General features: G+C 46.6%; 1 protein-coding gene across 1 annotated transcript in view; it reads left to right on the top strand.

Moving 5' to 3' along the window:
* Col22a1 (collagen type XXII alpha 1 chain) overlaps positions 1–20,691 on the top strand; it is a 240,251-nt gene that overhangs the window by 195,611 nt on the left and 23,949 nt on the right. The window contains exons 48-53 of the mRNA XM_026407769.2: positions 3,843–3,896; positions 5,709–5,762; positions 8,743–8,796; positions 12,894–12,947; positions 17,194–17,247; positions 20,622–20,675. Coding sequence (XP_026263554.2) covers positions 3,843–3,896; positions 5,709–5,762; positions 8,743–8,796; positions 12,894–12,947; positions 17,194–17,247; positions 20,622–20,675 — 324 coding nt within the window. The remainder of the gene's footprint in view (positions 1–3,842; positions 3,897–5,708; positions 5,763–8,742; positions 8,797–12,893; positions 12,948–17,193; positions 17,248–20,621; positions 20,676–20,691) is intronic.

The raw sequence follows: 20,691 nt of genomic DNA on the forward strand, positions 1-20,691 counted from the left end.
GACAGTGAAAGGAGAAGCTTTTCCAGACAGTGAAATGGTATGTAAAATTTATAGGCAGAGTTTGCTTTGAGAGTAGCAGAGACTTATCCTTTGCCAAGTTTAGACCCTGTACTCAATGGTTTGTAAACCCCTCAGAGAATTACCTGTTCCCAAAGGCTGACATTCTCACAGAACCCCTAGTATAAAAGTGACCTCTAAATAATTAAAAATGCAATTTAAAAATTATAACTTTCTCATTGTTATTTATATTGATTCATAATTAATTTATATTAATTTATATTCTTACTTATATTAATGTATAACTAAGTGTAATTAGAAGCAAATGGAATTGTTTTCCAAACCAGAAAACCTTTCACAAAGGGAGAAGAGAGAGAAAAATGATTTAAGAATGTACCTGCATTAAACCAGAGGCAGCAAGCATCCAGGGCCCCAGAGCCTGCAGAGGTAAAGGGGAGCCTCATCTGCCCTGCACTGCCCGCTGCCAGCAGGCTCTCAGGGTAACCAGTCCTAGAGGTGAGGACGCAGCCGCACTGTCTGTTGTGTGTGTTCACCCCAGATCTGCCCAGTAACTGCCATCACCACCTGCGTTCGCTAGTTGGCCTTCTCCAGGGGAAAGAGAAGAGCCTCCCTTCTTTAGGACAGGTGCTCTGCTGGGCCGTGGAGCCGGGCATCTGCCCAACTGAGGCTCCACCCCCACCCCAAGAACTGAGAAATAAAACTGTCATCTTGCTGAATATATTCCCAAAAGGTCCCCAGAAAGACATTCCTGAGTTCCTGGATCATATTTCAGGCAAAAGACAGATTGAGCTTTGGAAAGGATTCACATACATCTCAAGGAAGCAGAGAAGGAAGTCTCAGCGACAGGTTTTCTGAAGTCCTCTGCAGAAGGAAGGGTCTCTGTTCTCTTATTTTCAACTGGAGGACTTAAGGCTTTCCCAGGGCTCCTCAGCAAACCCTCTAAGAGACCTGAACGTGAACTGGCAATCTCCCTGGAATAAACATTCCAGGCACACAGGGTCTTTCATCTTTTTTATTGATTGTTGTACCCTGTGTGTGTAACAAGGAGCCTGGCCTGTGGTCAGCATGTCCATCAGCCTCCCTGACTACAAAGCCAGTGCTCTTAACATCATGGAACCCAAACCAGTGGAGATCAGTGGTCAGGGAAGGGTGGGGAAGGAACAGGAGAAGGGAGGAAGGTGAAGTGAGCCTGATCAGATATTCCCCCAGTGAATTTCTCCTTACGTATCTCTATATTGCATTAATTTTAAAAACTATAAATAAATGAAAGAAAGACCAGTAGAGTAGAGGAAATGGAACAGGGGTGGGAGAAGGAGAGAGAAAGGGGAAGTACTGGGGACTGAAGTGGAGCAAATTATGTTCCATGCTTGTATCATAATTTCAAAATGAATCCCAGTATTATGTATAACTGTAATATTCTAATAGTAAACAAACAAACAAACAACTAGTAGGACCAAGCATCATGGCTTAGGGAACCTTCAGGAAAGTAACTCATCAGGGAGAGACAGCTGGGCTTTTGATAATCTGACAGACTGGTCTGGATTAGATTTCAGACCTTGCTTTTTTTTAGCTATGTGACCTCAGGTGAATGCCTTCACCTGTCTGGTCTTCAGATTTTTTTAAAATCTAACATTCTGTTAATAACCCCTATGTGTAAAGAAGACTTATTGGCTAAGTTAGAGATCATAAACATATGAAGTATTTTTGCTATCAGCTCAGGATATAAATAAAGGCATATATTTAATGAGATTTCATATGGAAAGCCCTGGCAGAGTGCCTGGCAACATAGGGGCTCTGTAAATGTCAGTCCCCTCTCTGGAAGGAAATGAGTCAGGCTTGGAGGTGGTTGTGTTTGCTTTGATCTTTGGCTGCGGTGGGCAGGGAGGCAAGACAACTGTGGGGATCCTGAGCCACTGACATTTCCATTGTTCCCAGGTGGGTGTTCAAACCACTTGAAAGCCAGACCAAGGACTGGAATTTGAAAGGAAAGCACTTACTTTGAGGCAATTGTCCTAAATGTCAGGGAAGCGGTGTGCTACTGGATGCCACCTCTTTTCATTGATTATAAAGCAGCATGCAGACGGTGCACTAGCTTTATTGATTTAGAAACAGTAGACATGATCACATGCAAAACTGTTGGAATAATGCTGTCCCATACAAACCCATTTTATTCTCTTCTAAACAATGGCATTTAGCCTGTCACAGGCATTAGCTCACCTAACCACCCCCTGCCACCCAACACCCTTGGGATGAAGGAAGGGAGTATCTTTGGGTGGTCTTCCACCAGTGAACTGCTGTGGCCTGATGCCTCTGTGAGAGAACTGTGGGTCTGGACCCAGAGGACCCACACAGACTGCCCACCATGCTTCACTTACTGGATGAACTAACAGACCCGAGCAGGGGCGTGAGCTGCTCAAGATGCCAAGACAAGGAGCACTAGGAATGGAACTGGAGCCAAGAGCGACTCGCTGCCAAGGACTTATTTTACTGCAGAATGCATTATTTTAAAGAAACTGTAATGTTCTATTTAATAACATTTTACTGAAATCCATTTGTTAACACAGTACATGTAGATCCAGGAAGAGTGAGAGTTAGGACATTGGAACCTTTGAATGGTACTTTTACGGTTAGTCGATAAAAATATTTTAGATAGTTTATTTATTCTGAGTGTCTTGATGACATGATAATGAAAGGAGGGTCATGATGGTGATGGTGGTGACAATAATGATGAGTAGTGACAGGTGATCAGAAGAGACTCATGATGGCAGTGTTGACAATGACTAAGGTAGTGGTGATGATGGCGATAGTGACAATGTTGGTGGTGGGGACAATGATGATGATGGTTAGGATGATTATGATAGTGGAGGTGAAGATGATGATCTGGTTACGGTGATAAGACGTGATGGTAGATAGTGGATGTGGAGTGCCAACCCTGAGCCTGTCACTAATCCAAGCACTTTGTAGATTTTAGGTCAGTTAATTCCCACGACAAAGATACCATTGTTATTATTCCCATTAGAAGAAGGAGACAGACTCGGGGCACCTTGTCCAGTGACACCCAGTAAAGAGTAAGGTGCAGAATAGCAAACACAGTGATCCCACGGGGATTCGTGCACTCTCCCTGCTCTAGCTCTGTGTTTTCCACGTATGGTCTGCTTGCCTTCATGGGGTCACCTCTTTAATTTCTTTTTCTGGTAAAAAAGTCCACTACTCTGAGGATTTGAGTGGCTGCTCAAGGTCCCACAGCTCATAAGGAAAAGAGTGACAGCATCTAGAGAAGCCTTCCCAGAGTCCAGGGAGCAGCGTCCCCGTCTGCACCCCTCTTCTCCCCTTCTCCACCCTACGGCTGCTCTGCAAAGCCCACCAGCTGTTGGTCCTGCTCTTGCCTACTCACTCCCATGGCAGTTTCCTCCTGAATGCTTCTTGTCTCCCCAGCCTGGACCCTCTAGCCCACCTGACAGGACAGCCACAGCTAAGACCTAGGGCACCCAAACCTTCCAGATATCCAGTGTCTACAGCTAAACCCGGATTCAGGAGCTGACACCCTGGACCTTCACCAGTGGGACCCAGCCACCTTCCCAGACCCATTCTTGGATGCCCCCCAATGGTACCCAAAACCCAGTTAAGCACTGACTCCAGCCGCCCCTCAGCCAGACCTTGTTTTATCTGCTGTCACTACACCTGACACCGAGGGAGACCTGTGAGGGATCGTTGAGAAACGAGCGGAGGGTGGCTGAATGGAGGCGTGGGGAGGATTTTCTTTTGCATTAGCTCCAGTGAAAATCCTATTGACTTCTCTTTCCTTTTTTCTCTCTCCTTCCAAGGGGAGCCAAGGAGAGCGTGGTGCCGATGGTGAGGCTGGACAGAAAGGCGATCAGGTAGAGGACAGTTTCCTTCATGATGCCTCACCTTGATGAAAGGTTCCTCCCCAGCAGCGTCTGGCCTGCTGCTCCGATGCCATCCCTCGCCTCCTCTTGCCGGCAGCAGGAGGTTTACAGGGCATTTGGACACCTCCCTCCGGTCTCTCTGGCTCACTGTCACCTGCTCTTCCCACATGGACTTCTTTTCCCTTGTTGTGCTTTGTACCTTTCTCAGGCTGCTTCCTGCTCCCCGAAGGGGTGGACATTCACAGGGCCATGCCCTTCCTCCCTCCCCAACCCCCATTCCCTGAGCATGTGTGGTGGGACTCTCAAAGTACATGGAAATGCCCCCCAGGCCTGCTGCACCTCCTCTCCTAACGTGTTTCAGGATGGCACGACATTGACACCAACGTGCTGTCCTGGGCGTCTGAGCACTGCCTGCCCCTTGTGCCAATCCAGTGCTCCAGGTGGGCTCCCGGCAGTGGCCTTGTTGCTGGTGGAAGGGCTCCTGTGCCTCTGCCCTGCAGTGAGCTTCCTCCTCACTCTTCATCTTTACTGTCCTCTGCCTCTCACGCCAGTGCTCCTTAGAAACCAGCCCCTTGCCACCACTGCCCCCAGCTCTGAGGTGCTCAGGGAGTGAGGGACACATCCCTGACCTCACCGGGCTGGCAGTGCTGCTGTGAGGGTCACAGGTGCAGGATAGGAGCTGCACTTGAGGGTGGAGTGAGGCTCTCAGCCAAAGGCTCTTCTGTATTTGGAAAATAAAATGCATTTATCTGCTCCTTAGCAGAATGCCACAGCAGGCGCAAGACCCTCTGACCAAGTGCTAAGTGGGCAGGGCATGGAGGTGCAGGGCAGGATGTCATTTCCCACTCGGTGGTGTGTTTGTTCAACATTGTCACACGAGACTAAACGTTAGATGCCACACCGCACACCTTAGCTCATGTGCCTCATCTGCATCACACAGGAGCTTCCCTTCTGCAAGGAGAAATAGACTCCTTTCTCAAAATAACTGAAATATGACCACAGTATCCATGTCGTAATATGATAATCCCAGTTGACTTTTATTAAGGAGCTAGATAGACAGACAGACAGACCTGGCTCTCCATATTCCTGTGTCTGGAGAACCAACCACCCCAAGATTGAAAATATTAAAAAACACTTGCATCTGTACTGAACATGTACAGACTTCATATTATTATCTACGTAGTACAATACATTTTACAAAGCATTTACATTATATTCACTATTATTAGTTATCTGGAGATGATTTAAAGTATATGGGGGAATATATGTGAGTTATAGGCAAACACTATGGCATTTTATGTAAGATATTTGAGCATCTGGGATTCTGGTATCTATGGGAGGGTGGGGTTCCTAGCCCGAACACCCTGTGGATACAGAGCATCAATTGTGTGTGTGTGTGTCTGTGTGTGTATGTGTGTGTGCGTGTGTGTGTGTGTGTGTGTGTGTGTGTTATAGAGCAGTACAGTATATCTATGCAGTAGAGAGTATTATAAAATAGACCCCCAAGTACCCAGTCCTCAGCCACAACCACTGTCAGATATTATGTCCACTCTTGTTTTCACTGTTTCCTTAACTACTTCCCCATGACCGTCTCCTCACATTATTTGAAAGCAAATCCATTTCCAGGACATAAATGTTTCTGTAAACATTGTCAGTTACCTTTACTACCTATTGGGACGTTAGCAATGTGTATAAAAGAGATCCTTTTTGTTGTGTCTTCATTGGATTATTGCCTGAAAAGTATATCTGAACACAGCAAAAAACTATTCAAGTTCTCCATGAATTAACTCTCGTGTTTCCTAGGGGCATCCTGGAGTTCCAGGCTTCATGGGTCCTCCAGGGAATCCTGGGCCACCAGTAAGTCCAACTCAAACCTCCTTCTCTCTTGGCCTTGACATCTGAGCACATGCCCATACTTACTGGAGATGGCATCACACTGGACCTACCTCTTATTTTAAAAGATGGGCTGAAATCTCAACAGTGCTTAGGGATGAACTGAAATGGGAGAATACAGAGGCACTGGAGTGGCCCTGGTGGGCAGTATACTCAGAATGGGTTGGGATCAGGGACATGGGCAAGGACTGATGAAGTCGTATTTCAAGATTAGGATCTCAAGTAAAGGCTTTCTTTTCATAGGAATGTCCTATGGTGAAAGGCCCAGGATCAGAAAGTACTTACCTAAGCCCTGATTTTTCTGAACAGACTTCAATCTGCAACAATAGTAACAGCTAAAAATTCTTGTTTATTGTTACTGTTCTAGCAGTTCATACATTGCTATCCTCTGCACTTCTTATTCTGATGGCTACAACATGCACCATGAGTGTTGTCCCATTTACTGGGCTTCCTGAGCAGACATATCTCTGCTCCTGCAGAACTGTGGCCCTGATATTCCCTCAGTCCAGGCTGCCTCATTCTTTTTCTTTGTGGAACCCACTGTTTGAGCTCTTGTATCCTCAAGGGTAGCCATGGTGACAAGCAGTGGAAATTAGTGTCTCTGCCAAGCCCAGGAGCCCTGGGGTTCTTCAAGGGTTCTCCATGAGGTTCCGTCTCCCAGACCTTGCCAAGCAGGGCCCTTGGTCATGGCTAAAATAGCACTGAAAGGGAACCCACTTTAAATAGGGAACAGTATGTCACAATAGATTTTGAGAAAAAGGTTGGGTTAGGACTATAAAGTTGAAATATGTAAAATTAAGCTTGCTTTGTCTTCTAAAATGACACCCACTGACTTTTAATTGCAACTATATGTTACTTATTTGAGCAAATCATTGTTTTATATGTCTTTTCAATGAAATATTTTTTTCTTTGATGTTTTTAGGTATACATGACAGAAGGGTATATTTTGACATAAATACATAAAGTGCAACCCATTTCAATTTTGATCCCATTATTGTGGTTGAATATGATATGGAGTTACACGGTTGTGTATTCATATATGAGCATAGGAAAGTTATGTCCAATTCATTCCACTGTCTTATGAGAGCATGAAATGGCTTTTTAAAAAATTTTTAATTTTTTTTCCTTCTTGATTAACTTTTACAGCAAACTCATAAAAGCTTTCTCAGTTTTTTGGAAAACCAACCTCAAATCTCAAATATTCAGCTCACTCCCCTTCTATAGTGTCTTGTGTTAAGACCCTTTTGAATTCTTCAGCCTGGATCCTAACAGCTCTGCTCCTGCACATTTGTGAAGGATCTTTAGGGGATCGGTCAGTTTGCTATCATTAAACTTCATGGGTTTTACAGTTCTTTCAAGATTTGTATTTCCCTTAATAAAGTGTCTTGTATTGTGTTTGAATGTTATTGAATTGTGTAGCCTGTGATAATCACAAAAGGAAAATCTGGCAAAGGTGGCTATACAATGGTTCCCAGGGACAGGCATTAGCAATGACAAAGAGGGACATTTGAGAGGGACCTATTTATTAAAAGAAACAGTTCCTTGAAGAACAATTTTCTATCATGACAACTGTAGCTTTCCTGTGAAACCTACTAGCTGAGGAATTCAGAAAATGAATATTGGGTTAAAGCTCCACCCTTACTTCATCTGAAGTCCATAGCATGTTTCCACTGCAAAGCAATCCCTGCTCTCTCCTCTTTGGAAATTGCAGTAACTTGGAATCTGGCAACCATAGGAAATGACTCCTGACTTCTGAATCTTCTGCTAAGTGATAAATCTGAAACTCAGAGACAATCACAATCAGAAGCTGGCTTGTCTGTCTCCAACTGACTAATGCTTTCAATTCACTCAACAGATGTTAATTGAGCTTCTATTTTGTGTCATGCCTTGTGCTGTTGATTGCCTTTGGGAATGGATGCTGGGTCAGCTTCCCTTTCAGGCTCATCAGCCTGTCCTGTAAGAGCAGAGAACTCACCTTCCTAGCCATTTGTACAATTTTTGAGTGCATATTATTTGGCAGGCCCTGTCTTTGATGCCCAGAGATATAGGCACCAAGCAGGAAAGATTCTTCAAGCTTTTATTTTCTTGTGCTCAGTGAGAATCCTTCTTCTAGTTAAAACCCTTTCCCTAGTCCCAATGTGCAGTAGAGAATTTTATTCCAACTTAGCAGATTTCCAAAGTCTAGGGTGCCCAAAACTTCTGCTTAAAGTTATGTAGAAAAAAAAAATCCAGATTTGAAGTAGAACATTTATTATTCTGTTAGTTTGGGACTAAATGTATAATTAAACCCACAACTTGTGCTAATTGTTTAAACATTACCAATATCCCTTCATTTCATGAACATTTGCCTGGGTCCTTACCTGGTGGAAGAAATAGGGGCAAATCAAGCTACATCCTGTTGCAGGAATTTGCCAAGCATGGAAAAGGACACTTCTTTTCTACAGCTGTACCAATTTCCTTGAAATCTAAGGCTATGCTGTGGTCAATTTTATACTCCTAAAACTTGGTTGGCACCTGGTAAAAAATAAGCATTCAGTAGTATATATAAAACATTTAAATAAAGGCTGCTGGATTGGTGTCAATAAAGTGCTAGGAGAACTTTCTTGTTTGTGCCCTACTATTTAGTTGGTGACTGCAGTGTGCTGGGTCTTTGGAGGGACAGTAGATTCTTCTAATATGGGAATGCCTTTTACAGAGAGCCCTTAGGATGCTCCTAGTGCTGATTCTTGATGTGTATTAATTTTTCCAGTCCTCTCTGCAGTCTATAAAGCAGATTGCTATCTTCACTATGGAGGGGGAGACACCATTGCGACATGATAGTTCAGGCAGCTTGGAGGGTACACATGGTGTAAGAGCTGAGCATAGCTCCCTGTCTGTAGAGGAGGGAACAATGACCTTTGCCCAGTTGTGTGAAAAAGCTAGTCTTCTGCCTTGTTTGTTCTAGGGAGCAGATGGAATTGCAGGAGCTGCTGGACCACCAGGAATTCAAGGGCCACTGGTAAGTTCCTTGAGGGACAGGATCTACCTTATGGCTATCTTTAGGCCTTTTGAGAACCCATGTACTTGCTAACCTTTTCTGATTCTCTGAACCTTCCATGGCCCAGACATTCCTAAGCTTCCACTTATGACCAGTCCTGTGTTTACAGGAGGGACTGCTTTTGGGGGGCCTGATGACTTTGCCACTAAGATAAGTGTTGGGGTGAAATGAGCTAGAAATCTGCAATTCCAGAATTCAGCTTACCACCACCACTGCAGACAGGCCCTAGGTTCAGGCCCCATTTCCCTATTCTTTCTCAGGTACTTCCTGCTCTGAGCAAGTGTGGTGAGTGGAGGGGCTTGGGCTAGCCCACCCTGAGCCTGTGAGGTGCTCCAGTGCATCTCAGACATGGGGCAGCCACTGCTAGCCCATAAGATCCCAAGAGGGGTGAAAACATCAAAGGAGTCTCTGTTCAAGGTCCAAGAATCACAGCTGGTACCATTGCCACTTGAATTTTGTGCTTTTATCTGGTCAACACAAAGCTGTCAGAACCACATTTGGCTTCAGTGCCAAGAAGCAAGGGTAAAGCATGGTTCTGCAGGCATTTTGCTGGTAGCAATACATGCATGATGTTCAAAGGAACATGTGGAACAGTAATATCCTTCATGTCACTTCACCGCTGCCCCTCCACTATCGCCCAATACGATATCATTGTATCCATCTTATAAATCAGAAAAGTGGGGATTGGGGAAGTCAGATGATCAGTTCAGGATCACATAGTGAGGGTATGTACCAGCCAGACACAAACCCTGGTCTATAGGAACTTCAGCAACATAATCCAGGACTAGCAGGAGAGGAGGTCAACCCTGTCCTGGAATTTGGAACCTTGTTCAAAGGGCACCTCAGGCGTCTGAGAACAACTTCATCCCTCTCAACTCAGGACATCAAAGCCCAATGGGTTAATTAAGTCTCTTGTCCAAAGTCATCAAGGAAATCAATGTCCAAATTGGGACATAAGTCAACCTGAAAACCCACAGTTCAGTATTCTTTCTGCAGTCTACCCTGAATCACCGCAGAATGTTGAGACTGAATATGGACAGCCACGTGGTCCTTCTTAGGATCATCCTGTGGTAATCCTTTTGAAGCAGCCCATCTACAAGTCCTAGGATGAATTAAATGCTGCAGGCAGCATTTCATTGATCCTCAGACTGTAAAATATTTCCCCAGTAAAAACTAATCGACTGTTTGCCTAAAGGGAATATCAGCTATGAATCCCAGAAGTGAAATCATTACCTTCCTAGGAATTGACTGTATTAAACAAGACTTTCATTCTGTCCTGGGCCTCCTGGGCAAGGTATGCTGTACCTGAAGCTGTCCTTGGTCCTGGTACTTTACCATAAACCACAGACCAAGACAGAGTGGAAGTTTCCTTAGCCTGAACAATGCATAGTGATATCTTTTTATTAAAAAAAAATACTTTTTAGTTGTAGTGGACACAATAATTTTATTTATTTATTTATTTTTATGTGGTGCTGAGGCTTGAACCCAGGTCCTCACACATACTTACTCAAGCACCCTACTGCTGAGCCACAACCCCAGCCCCACATATTGATAGATACAAAATTAAAAACATTAGATGGGTAACAATAATAAAAATGTCCATGTAAAAATAAACATTTCCACTGCTTTTTGAATGAGCCAATATGTGCATTTGTTAATCTTTTTGACATTGAATAAACTCCAGTACTGTGAGTTTGAGCCCCCTGAATTGGATCCCTTATAGTTATTCTTATAAATAGAACATCCATTACTATTTGATGCCTTTTTTAAAGAAAGTTGCTGAGTCCATAGTAGCCTTTGTGAGACTGTATGAATGCAGAGCCCTAGATTGTTGGGATTCTACAATAATCCTTTGAGCTTCTTACCTTAATGCTATTTATTTATAAAGTCAGCGACTCGACTCATCAAATATTTTCAAAATCCAAACTTAATTTGCATAAAGTATTATTCTTTTCCCTTTTTCTTAAATTTCTTTGAGATGCTTAATTAATAATTAAGTAGATCAATTTCCATAGCAAATAACTAGTGTGAGCAGATTTCCAGTAACAAGCACTCTGGATCTTTGGGAGCCTTTGGCTCCTCTGGTGGGAGCAGGAGGAGCAGGGAGAACACAGTGTTGCCAGCAAGGCATGGCATTCGGAAGGTGGGTGCCCCTGGGCTTCCTGTGGGATGGTCGGGTGACGGAAAGCATGACTCCTGTGTTCCCTGTGCCTTGCCTTCTGGTCTCTCTGCCAAGGGAGAAGCCTGGACAGGTTCACTGGACACAGAAGCCGGAAGCTCAGTCCTCTCCTGGATCTGGAACATGCTACTACATGACCGTGCCTTCCTCAACTGAGATGTGGGGGTGGTGTGGTTCAGGAAAACTTTCCCATAACAAATAGCCAGCATTTGGGGTTTCATGGATCATATGGTCTCTGTTTTAACGATTCAGCTCAGCTGTGGTAAGGCCGAAAAGGACCCAACAACTGGTCAATTGAAGGGGGTGACTGTGTACTAAGAAAACTTCGCTTACAAAAACAGGCAGAGGTTTGAGGTTGGCCTACCCCTGAATGGTATCACTGTTTCTTTCATTCTAGGGTCTTTGAAACCACAGCCTTCTGGGAAGTAATCCAGAAAAGTCTGTTTTCATATCTAAAATCCCCTAATGATGGTTGAACTTTTGTCTCATATTGACAGAAACCTTCCGCTTCATTGCTTTTGTGTGTGTAGAGTTGTGGTGTGGGGGAGGTGAATTTGGGTTGCATTGTGTTGACTGTTTTGTTTTAGTCTAAGTGGCAATATGGCTAGATGTCCCAACTCTCCTGCAGCGTCACATTATGAGTCGTAGGTTCCGCCTGATGACACAGACATAACCGGTGCTTTCTACTTTCTAAAACATAAGGAATAACTTCTTAACATGGATGCAGAACACAAATCCTTCTGAGAAAAGGTGTTGGCAAATAAATAGTAAGCCTAAAAGCATTATTCTTTTCTCATCAGTGCCTAAGGCCCTATTAAAGAATCCCAAGCTAGCTTCTCAGTGTCTTAATCATACATTACTAATGTCTTTTATTGTCTTCAGGTATGGATAAAACTCAATTATTGAGTTATATTAAGTTTGAAAAGTACTTAATAAAATAAATGTGTTTCGGTCTCCTGATGGGAACATTTTTATATGCTGCTATTTAAAATCTGTATAAATCTGAAATATAAACTTTAGTTTGTTTTTGCCTTTGTTTTAAGAGGATTAAATAACAACCCTTTAGAATACCTCATTTTATGCCATTAGAATGCAAAACCTGACATCAGTGTCTGTCTCACAAAACATTGGTAAGAGATTATAAAGTGGCCAGGAATCTGCATCTCAATACAGAGATGTGGTGATATAAAAATGTGCATCATGAAAAGTGGCTCTGAATTCTTTAAGCTGATGTAGAAGCCCTGATGGAAGATCATGCCTTTGATGCATAAGATGGGAAATGTAGTGTTAATTAATGCAATTTGTTAAAATAGACTTTAGAAACCCCACATGTCTTTTCATAGGGAAAAAAAATACTCTCTAGCCACTTCTGATCAAAGGTTCAGGTGTCTCTCAAAAACAATTAAAATAATGAAGCCATCAGTCACAGCTTCCCCTAGCTCAGTTTTTCCTTGCACTGGGTCCTATAGGTGCAGAGTTGCCCTGTCTGTGTGTATGGGTGGGAATTAATTCTCAAGAAATTAGGGGACAAATGTCAGGATCTGGACCCAGGTCTTGTGGACTCCAAAGGCCCATTATTTTCTTTCCAATAGCCTTCTTTTTCTTTTTCTTCTTTTTTTTTTTTTTTTTTTTTTTTTTTTTTTTTTTTGGCCATCAGTCACTAATTTCCTGAGTCTCTGTAGTGTGGCTGGAACAGATCTGTGTCCAGGCCACTGGTGGTGGGGATGCTGCTGCCCTGGGGATCGAGCCTGGGCAGTGAGGAGGCTGGTGCAGCCCAGCCCACCTGGGGACTTCCAGCACCTGGCAGTCCTGTGTGAGGACTTGATTTCCAAAAAGCCAAATGATGATTTCATGATGTCTTATGTCTTGGATCTTTCAGGGAAAAGAAGGTCCCCCTGGCCCCCAAGGCCCATCTGGAATACCTGGAGTCCCGGTAAGTGGCATTTAACAAACTTTAGTTCCACTTTCCAAAAACAAGCAAGCAAAAACGTATTCTTCTATTGTTGAAATACGGCTTGATCACTAGTGGAATTTCAGATGTTACAGATCTTTAAAAGAAAGAAAAATCATTAACTCGCTTGTTGGCCAAAGCAAACTAAACTTTGACATTATTCTTAATCTTGTTCTTCTTTATTGTATAATTGCTTGTTTCTTATTTATTTATATAGTGTTTTCCTAACTCTCCGCTCTCTCTCTGTTTGAATCATTCATCAACAACGCACACGTATGCAGTCAACACCACAGCTATTTATGGTAATTAGCTACTTGTGATAATATAAACATTTTTTTTATTTCCATGCTACTATTAAGTGTTCATAAAATTCACATACAATATATCCACTTAATGCACTGAAATATATCTGATTATTCCTCTGTTGCTTCATAAATCTTGCAATTATTTTTAAAGCTACAATGGACAATTTTACATGCATAGGGTTTTCCTAATTTCTTTAGGATAATTCCCCAAAGTGGAATTTACTTGTCAGAGTACAGTAATAGCTAAGGTCTTGATACATACTGCAAAATGACTTTCCCTGAACATTGTTCCAAATATCTCAATTTAACATGCTTTTCAATAAAGTCCAGGTTGGCAACATATTTGTTATAAGGTCTGCCTGGAAAGGCCACATGTTGCCTTTGTCACCTGGGTTTTTTGAGTGCCTCAGGGTCTAGCCTGTATGTGCAGGGGCACCAGCTGACCACAGTCCCCAATTACCCTCCACCCATAATCTAGTCCCTAAACAGACTGTGATCTTTCCTGCCACACTGGACCCATCCTCCAGGTCACAGAGCCTTTGAATGTGCATTTCTGGAAAGCCCTGTTGCTGGCTTTTATTTTATTTTATTTTTGTTTGTTTGTTTTATTTATTTTGCGGGGCTGAGAATCAAACCCAGGCTTCAGGCAGGCTAGTCAAGTGCTACTCCCCAGCCCCTGCCGAAGCCTGATCCCCCCTGTCTTGGTCCTGGCATGGCTTCTTTATTTGCCCCAAGACTAGGGCAGACCCTCTCTTTCCTTCTGGATGCCTGTTCCAACTGGGAGTCACTTGCTATGGGTGGAAAGGGGTGACGAGTAACTTGTTGATCCCATCAAATCATTGATTTGACACACTGGTCAGGAACTCTCTGTGGGCTAGCTCTGGGGACATCACAGAGAAGAATAGCTGTTCATTATGGCATTGTGTCCTGGGCTGTAGCTTCTGTGAGAGCTGGGCCCTTTTCAGCTCTTGCTCAGTCTTGGTTCTCCACCCAGAGTTGCGTGCATGGCAAATATTAATTGAGGAAGCGTGTGGGTGATGAATTGCTTTCTGGGGCCCTTCCTCCTAGAAGATCTGGTAATAAGCTCCTGAGCGTCATTGTTCCAGTCACACAGGTCCTAAGTGATATGGTGGCCTGTGTCGTCTCTGACAGAATAAACTGTGGTCCTGCTATGTTATAGTAGCTCAGACATACTTATTGATTTCATTCTAGTGATGGCAAAGTGAAGTGGAGAACATCTCTGTTCTGGTAGGGGTTTGTGTTGCTCCCTCATCATTAAAGTCCTGGGGTGCTGGGGAAGGAAGCCACCTGAGATGTGATTGTTTTATGTTCATCATCAACAGCACACGTGCGCACACGCGCACACACACACACACACACACACACCCCTTGGTGTCACTCACTGTTTGTGATGATATAAACAGATCTGCCCCTCTCTTACTCTTCCTCCCTTCCTCCCTCACTTCCTTCTTTCCTTCAGAGGCAAATCCGATGATGCCATCTCTCCTTCTGTTGACTATTGCCACGGTGAAGCCAAGGTGGCTCCCTGGCCTCTCAGGAACTGACCTGGTCCATCTCCGTCTCTTTCTCACCCCACCCCCTCAGTCGCCCTCCACCACTTGGCCTTCCCCCAGGAGCCATTCCTTCCTGGGTAGCTCTTCCCTGCCTCCTGCCTCTACGATGAGGACCAGGCTGGCTTCATGCGGCCTGCCTCTGTGCCGGCTCCGTGCTCGGGACTCCCACCAAGGCCCCAGGCGCAGGCTGTCCCCCAGGCCTCCACTGAACAGCATTGGCTCCTGACATGTGCTCTTGTAGTCCCCAGCTGGGTGAGGAAGGGACTGGAGCCAGACCGCAGGACCCCCGCTGTCCCCCCTCCCAGCAGTAACAGTATGACCCACCGTGGGGTCATTGACTGGCGTCGGCCTCCTCCCCACCTCCCCATAACTGTGCCAAGCAGGTGCTTCCTAGACCTGGACTGGACGAAGGGCAAGATGAGTGGTGCCACGTGAACGGCAGCACTGCTCCCCCACACGGCATTCAAGGTCCCAGCCCTCGAGGAACCCGTGGCTTTATGGAGAAGCCAAACAAGAAAGCGTGATGCTTGTCCTGACAGAGGGTCACACCGGGGCTGTGGGAGCCCAGGAGGGGGACACCTAAGCCAGACAATGAGGTGACGCCCCAGGCTTCATGGTGACTTCAGTTATGTCGGTGGGCTAGACCCGGCTTAGACCCCAGCACCTCAAATTTCTTCAGGAAAAAATGCCAAAGACTCAGTCTAGACCCAGACAGGGGTGTCTGTCCCTTAGGAGTGCGATTAGGGAGTGGCTAATTCCTTCCACTTCTGCAGGGTGCTGAAGGGAGAGGGGCCCCATGAAGCTGCGGACATCAGAACCCTGCCATTAGCATCCTGGAGAGTGAGACAGCACCTCTCCCTATTTGTTGGGAACCAGCTCTGAGCCAAGCGCAGAGCAAGAAACACCCTTCACACACGTCGCAGTGTGAAGTCCTCGCCAGGCGGTGTGTGTGTGTGGGGGGTATCCCTGCTCAGTAAAGGTGGAGGACGGAGGCTCCAGGAAGACCCAGAATGCTCAGGAACACACAGTTAGCAAGGGGCAGCTCTTCTGTCCCAGAAAGGCGTGCTTGTTTCTGAGATGGTCCTGCAGGCCACATTGGGTCCTCCTCAGCATTTTCTCGAGTTGCTGCTTCAGGAGTAAAGTGCTGCCCCAGAATTGCCCAGTTCTCCCCTTTCCCCAGCCTGAGTGCGCTGCTCTCCTTGGTAGGCTTCGTCCTGTTTCACTTGGTTTCTTCCTGACCCCCTTCCCTGTGACCTCCATGCATGGAGGAAGAGTTCTGCAGTTAGGCTTTTAATTGCAAAGAGGATCCGTGTGTGGATTGGCTGGCTCGGCATTCACACACTGCCAGGGGCAGCATTCCTAGAGGGCTGCAGGTGCTCCCTGAGCTGCCCGGGGGGTCTTTCATTCTGATCATGCTCACAGTGGCTCCCTTGTGCCAAGCCACTGAGGTTCCAGCGCCAGCAGTAAAAGTGTCCACCTTCATGAGCAGCCCCAGTAGCAGAAGCAGCACGTCAGTGGGAGAGGAAGCCTGACTGCAGGCTTGTGGTGCCTCTGCAGGGCAGGCTGGCCTCTCTTCAGGAGAGATGGCACCTAGGAGCTGAGAGTTTGAAGAACTTGCCCAAGATGCTGTGACTTCAGTTCCCCTCTGCCTCCTCCCCTCTGCTTTCTCTCACAGACCAGGTCCAGGTGCCCAGGACGGGGCCCTCAGCCTCTGTCGTCATAGCCGTCACACAGATTGGCTTTCCATGCCTCAGAGACCCTGAGGAGGTGCTCGTCCCTGGGAGGAGCACGAGGAACACTGGGTCCCCTCTGGGATGAGATTGGCAGAGGAGAGGGAGTCCTAGCTCGGCTGCATGAAGAGCACATGCAAAGTGCCCACGGCCTGTCCATGCCCAAGCCGACCCCTGGCCTTCACTCTCTGAGCCCCATGTGTGTCCCGGGAGCTGTGATCCCCTGCTTATCATTCCTCAGCTCTTCCTCAGCTCTTCTTCTTCCTCCTCAGCTCTCACCTCCCCCATCTCACGTTCCACTCTGGAGGTGGATAGATGAGGGTGTGTTGTCCTGAGTCTGAGGCCATGGAAACGCCCCGTGGGGCCTCCCTTAGATCCGACCTGGGAAGAGCGACCCTGTGCACCCTGTGTTACTTTTCCAGCACGTGCTGGGTGCTGTGAGCCCCAGGTCTGCGCCAGATCTTGGTGTTGGGAAGGAAACCCTGAAATGAGACCAGTTCTGTGCGTGGAGAATGAACCTAGCTGCTGGACGCGCGGGAGAAGGACACTTGGAAGCAGTGTCTGTCCCCTCCCCTCTAATCTTCTCTGACCTGATAACTAGCTTGAGTTTCTCTTGCAGGGCGAAGAAGGCAAACCGGGCAGAGATGGAAAGCCAGGTCCCCCTGGAGAGCCGGTAAGGGGCTTCGTGCTTCTTATCAGTTTGCGTGTCAGGTGCACAGGGTCTTGATAGTGGCCACTCCGAGCCCTCTGTGAACCAGGCTCAGTGGACGTGAAATCTCATGATGATGAGGCCTGACTGGATGCCGCCAGCACTTTGGTCTTCATGACTGGGGCTGGGGTGCGGCTCAGTGATGGAGCATTTACTCAGTGTGTATGAGCCCCTGGCCCTGGGCTAGACCCCAGTGCCACCAACAAGCAAGACAGACAGATCCCACACCTGGATGGGAGGATTCAGGTTGAAGTCAGCAGGGTCCCCAAACACCCACCCCAGGGGCCTAGCTGAATGATGGTGTTTACCCCGGGACACCAGGCAGCGCTAGAAGGGGCACGGGCTTTCTCTGGGTGATGTAGGGCTGCTGCAAGTGACAGGAAAGGGCAGAGGCACGGGGGTGGGGGGCTGCCCTGCTGTGCATATAAACCCAAGTGTGTGTCTATTTTTCTAGTTTTTACATAAAGGAACTCTGTGAGACCTCATAGGACACCAACAAAGGTAGATTCGTCCATGGAAGGATGATTCTGAGCACAGGCTATGGGATGGGAAGGCAATTCTCTGCTCCATGGTGTTTTACTTATTATTATCATTTTAATTTTTCAAAACATGAGCATGCATTATTTATTTATAAAATTACATTTAAAATATAGCAATTAAATTAAAATCTTTTATGCCAAAATGACAGCAACTACAGTACTAATCAGGTAGCTTAGGGTGCCGCTTTGTTCTCACAGGCTGTGTGACCCAGAGCAGGTCAGACAGCATCTCTGGGCTTCAGAATCTTTTCACATAGAATGAGGATATTATACCAACTTTCCAGAGTTGCTAGAGGATCCCATGAGGTGACAAAACTGTGCTTCTTTGGTAATTATTTTTGTGAGTTACTTTTTCAACTACGCTGCTTTAGGTCCTGGTGAGGAGAGAGCTGTGGATTCTTCAGAGCCTGATGTGAATTACATAAAAGTCTCTACAGCAAGCTGCATGCTCCACTTAATTTGCTTTGTCGTAAACTATTATGACTCATTCCGATCTTACGCAACTTGCTGGAAGTACCTCCTTTGTCATTTTATAGTTTGCCAGCTGCCAAAGCCAGAATTCACCACTGAGAGGAAAAGAAAGAGCTTTCCTCAGCAAAATGGAAAGCTCTTGCAGAGTCATGCCACCCAGCCCAGTGCCTGTGGGGGACAGGACAGTCCCTGGGGGTGGTGCACATGGGGGTGTAGCCCAGCTCGTCCTTGTGGCCAGTAGCTCATGCAGGAGACAGGCTGGTTCTCCTGGACCAGGAGGGACTCAGTGCCCTTGCTCAGGGACCCCTGAGGTGCCCATTCCAGAGTTCTCCCGTGGATCCATTCTGGGAATCCATTTGTGTCCTTGCTCTGAGCTGTTCGGGAGGAGTTTGGCACAGGATGGATAGAACCTGGGGACCCTGAGACATCAAGACAGACATGGTGCAGGCAGAATGCTCGGGAGGGGTCCCAGGAGGAGCAGAGAAAGGAGCAGGGAGAGGGATTGCTCCTGGAATGCCCTTCTCTCACTGCCCCTGAGGCAGGAGGTGGTGGCTGGAATATTTCTCCATCCCGTGCCAGCCTGTGTGGCTGCTCCTGGAGACGTCGGCTGCTGTGCACTTGGCCTTTCCACACCCTGAAGTCAAGCAGCCCTGGAGCCAGAGAACGAGCTCTTTCTGCAGACACCCTTTAGGTGTAGGAGCTGTGACAGTGGGAAGGGACCCTCCTGGGTGGGCCCAAGCATGTGGCTGGGAGGTGAGAGCACTGACAGCTGGTCATAGATGGCCCTCTTCACCTTGGCCTGTTCCTTCCAGTTCTTATGTGGGGGATACAGATAGGCAAAGAGACAGTAAGGATGGATGGATGGATGGATGGATGGATGGATGGATGGATGGATAGACAACTTTTTGAATTGCCTGTTGCTTAATTTTTAAATTAAGATGCAGTTGAGCATGGAGTATAGTATATGATTAAGTGCAGAGTCCCTGGTGACAAGATGTCTCAATTAGAACCCTGCTATGTGGCCTTGAGCACATGACGTAACCTCTCTGGGCCCCCATGGTTTTCCTGAGGGATAACAAGAGTGTGCCCCTCACTGGGCTGCAGTGAGGATCCATGGACGTCATGGTATAAAGCACCCTAGTTATGCCTGGCATGTGGATGACCCTCAGTGCCAGCTGGCCTGGCTGGTCGTCATTTTTCTGCTGGTAACTTGGGTCATCATACTTGACCATGGCGTAGGGCAGGCTAGGCCTGTGTGTGCTCCATCACAAAACACCTACGAGGGATGATTGTCCTGAATTTCCAACTGCAAAATAGATCCAGGAAGAGAAAGGACACACAGTTAGGTTTGGAAGGTCCAGGACAGAAGGCACCAGCAGATACACCTGGACTCAGAGCTTTGATCTCCAGCCTTCTCCCTGCAGTTTTTCTTCTAACTCCAAGGATGTTGCTTCACCTCTCATCTCCCCCACAGAGTGCCCCGTGTGAGGCTTGGGGCTCACAACTCGTGGAATAAGATGCTCAGAGCATTGGGGGATGGATCCGCCCCCAGGTACCATGAAGGAAGACCCAAGTGCTGCCTGGTGGGCCATCGACCAAACTTGCCCTTTAACTTTCTCTTTCCAAACCACCTGTGCCGCTTTATCTGGACCTGAGCCTCCCGGGGCCCTCATCAGTTTTGTTTTGTTTTATTTATTTGTTTGTTTGTTTGTTGGCGACTTGTTCTGTCCAGGGCCATGCCAAGCTATGGGAAGTAAAGAACTTAAATAGCAAGACGTGTCTCATAGCTCCTTTGTATTGGAGAAGATGGGTGGGAGATGGCGTGGGGATCCCAGGCCTCCCTGTGAGTGGGTGCTGCTGCTGGCGGGAGAAGAGCATCCGCCTGGGTGTGGCATGAAGCTGGGATGCTGCCTGGCTTTGCCCTTTAGAAGCTCAGTAAAAACATCACTGCTTTGATCCTCAGTGCTGCCATTGGACAAGTAGAGTGGTTGGTAGCTGCCTTGAGTGCTTTTGTGAATAAGGTCCCTTATAACCAAGATGGCCCTGTGATTCTTGTCAGACCAGAGCACTTTGGACAGTGAAAGGGACTGTCCTTTAATTTAATCTGGAGATGAAATCTGTATAAACAGCAGCATTCCAGGGCATCCAGGAACATGACAGACCTGGATTCCAGTGGACACTGGTGTGGGACAGCCCAGGACACCAGGGCCGAGGGCTGGCAGCAAGCTCGAGGTTGGTGGAAATACAGTGACAGCAAGGGCAGCAGCTGAGAGAGGGGAAGTCCTGAGAAACCTCATCCTCAATCTCTTCTTTCCTTCTTCCCTCCAGGGCAAAGTGGGAGAGCCAGGTCTACCAGGAGCAGAGGGTCCCCGAGGCCCACCTGTAAGTGGTCCCTAGC

Source organism: Urocitellus parryii, chromosome 7, assembly GCF_045843805.1.
Source record: "Urocitellus parryii isolate mUroPar1 chromosome 7, mUroPar1.hap1, whole genome shotgun sequence".
NCBI lineage: Eukaryota > Metazoa > Chordata > Mammalia > Rodentia > Sciuridae > Urocitellus > Urocitellus parryii.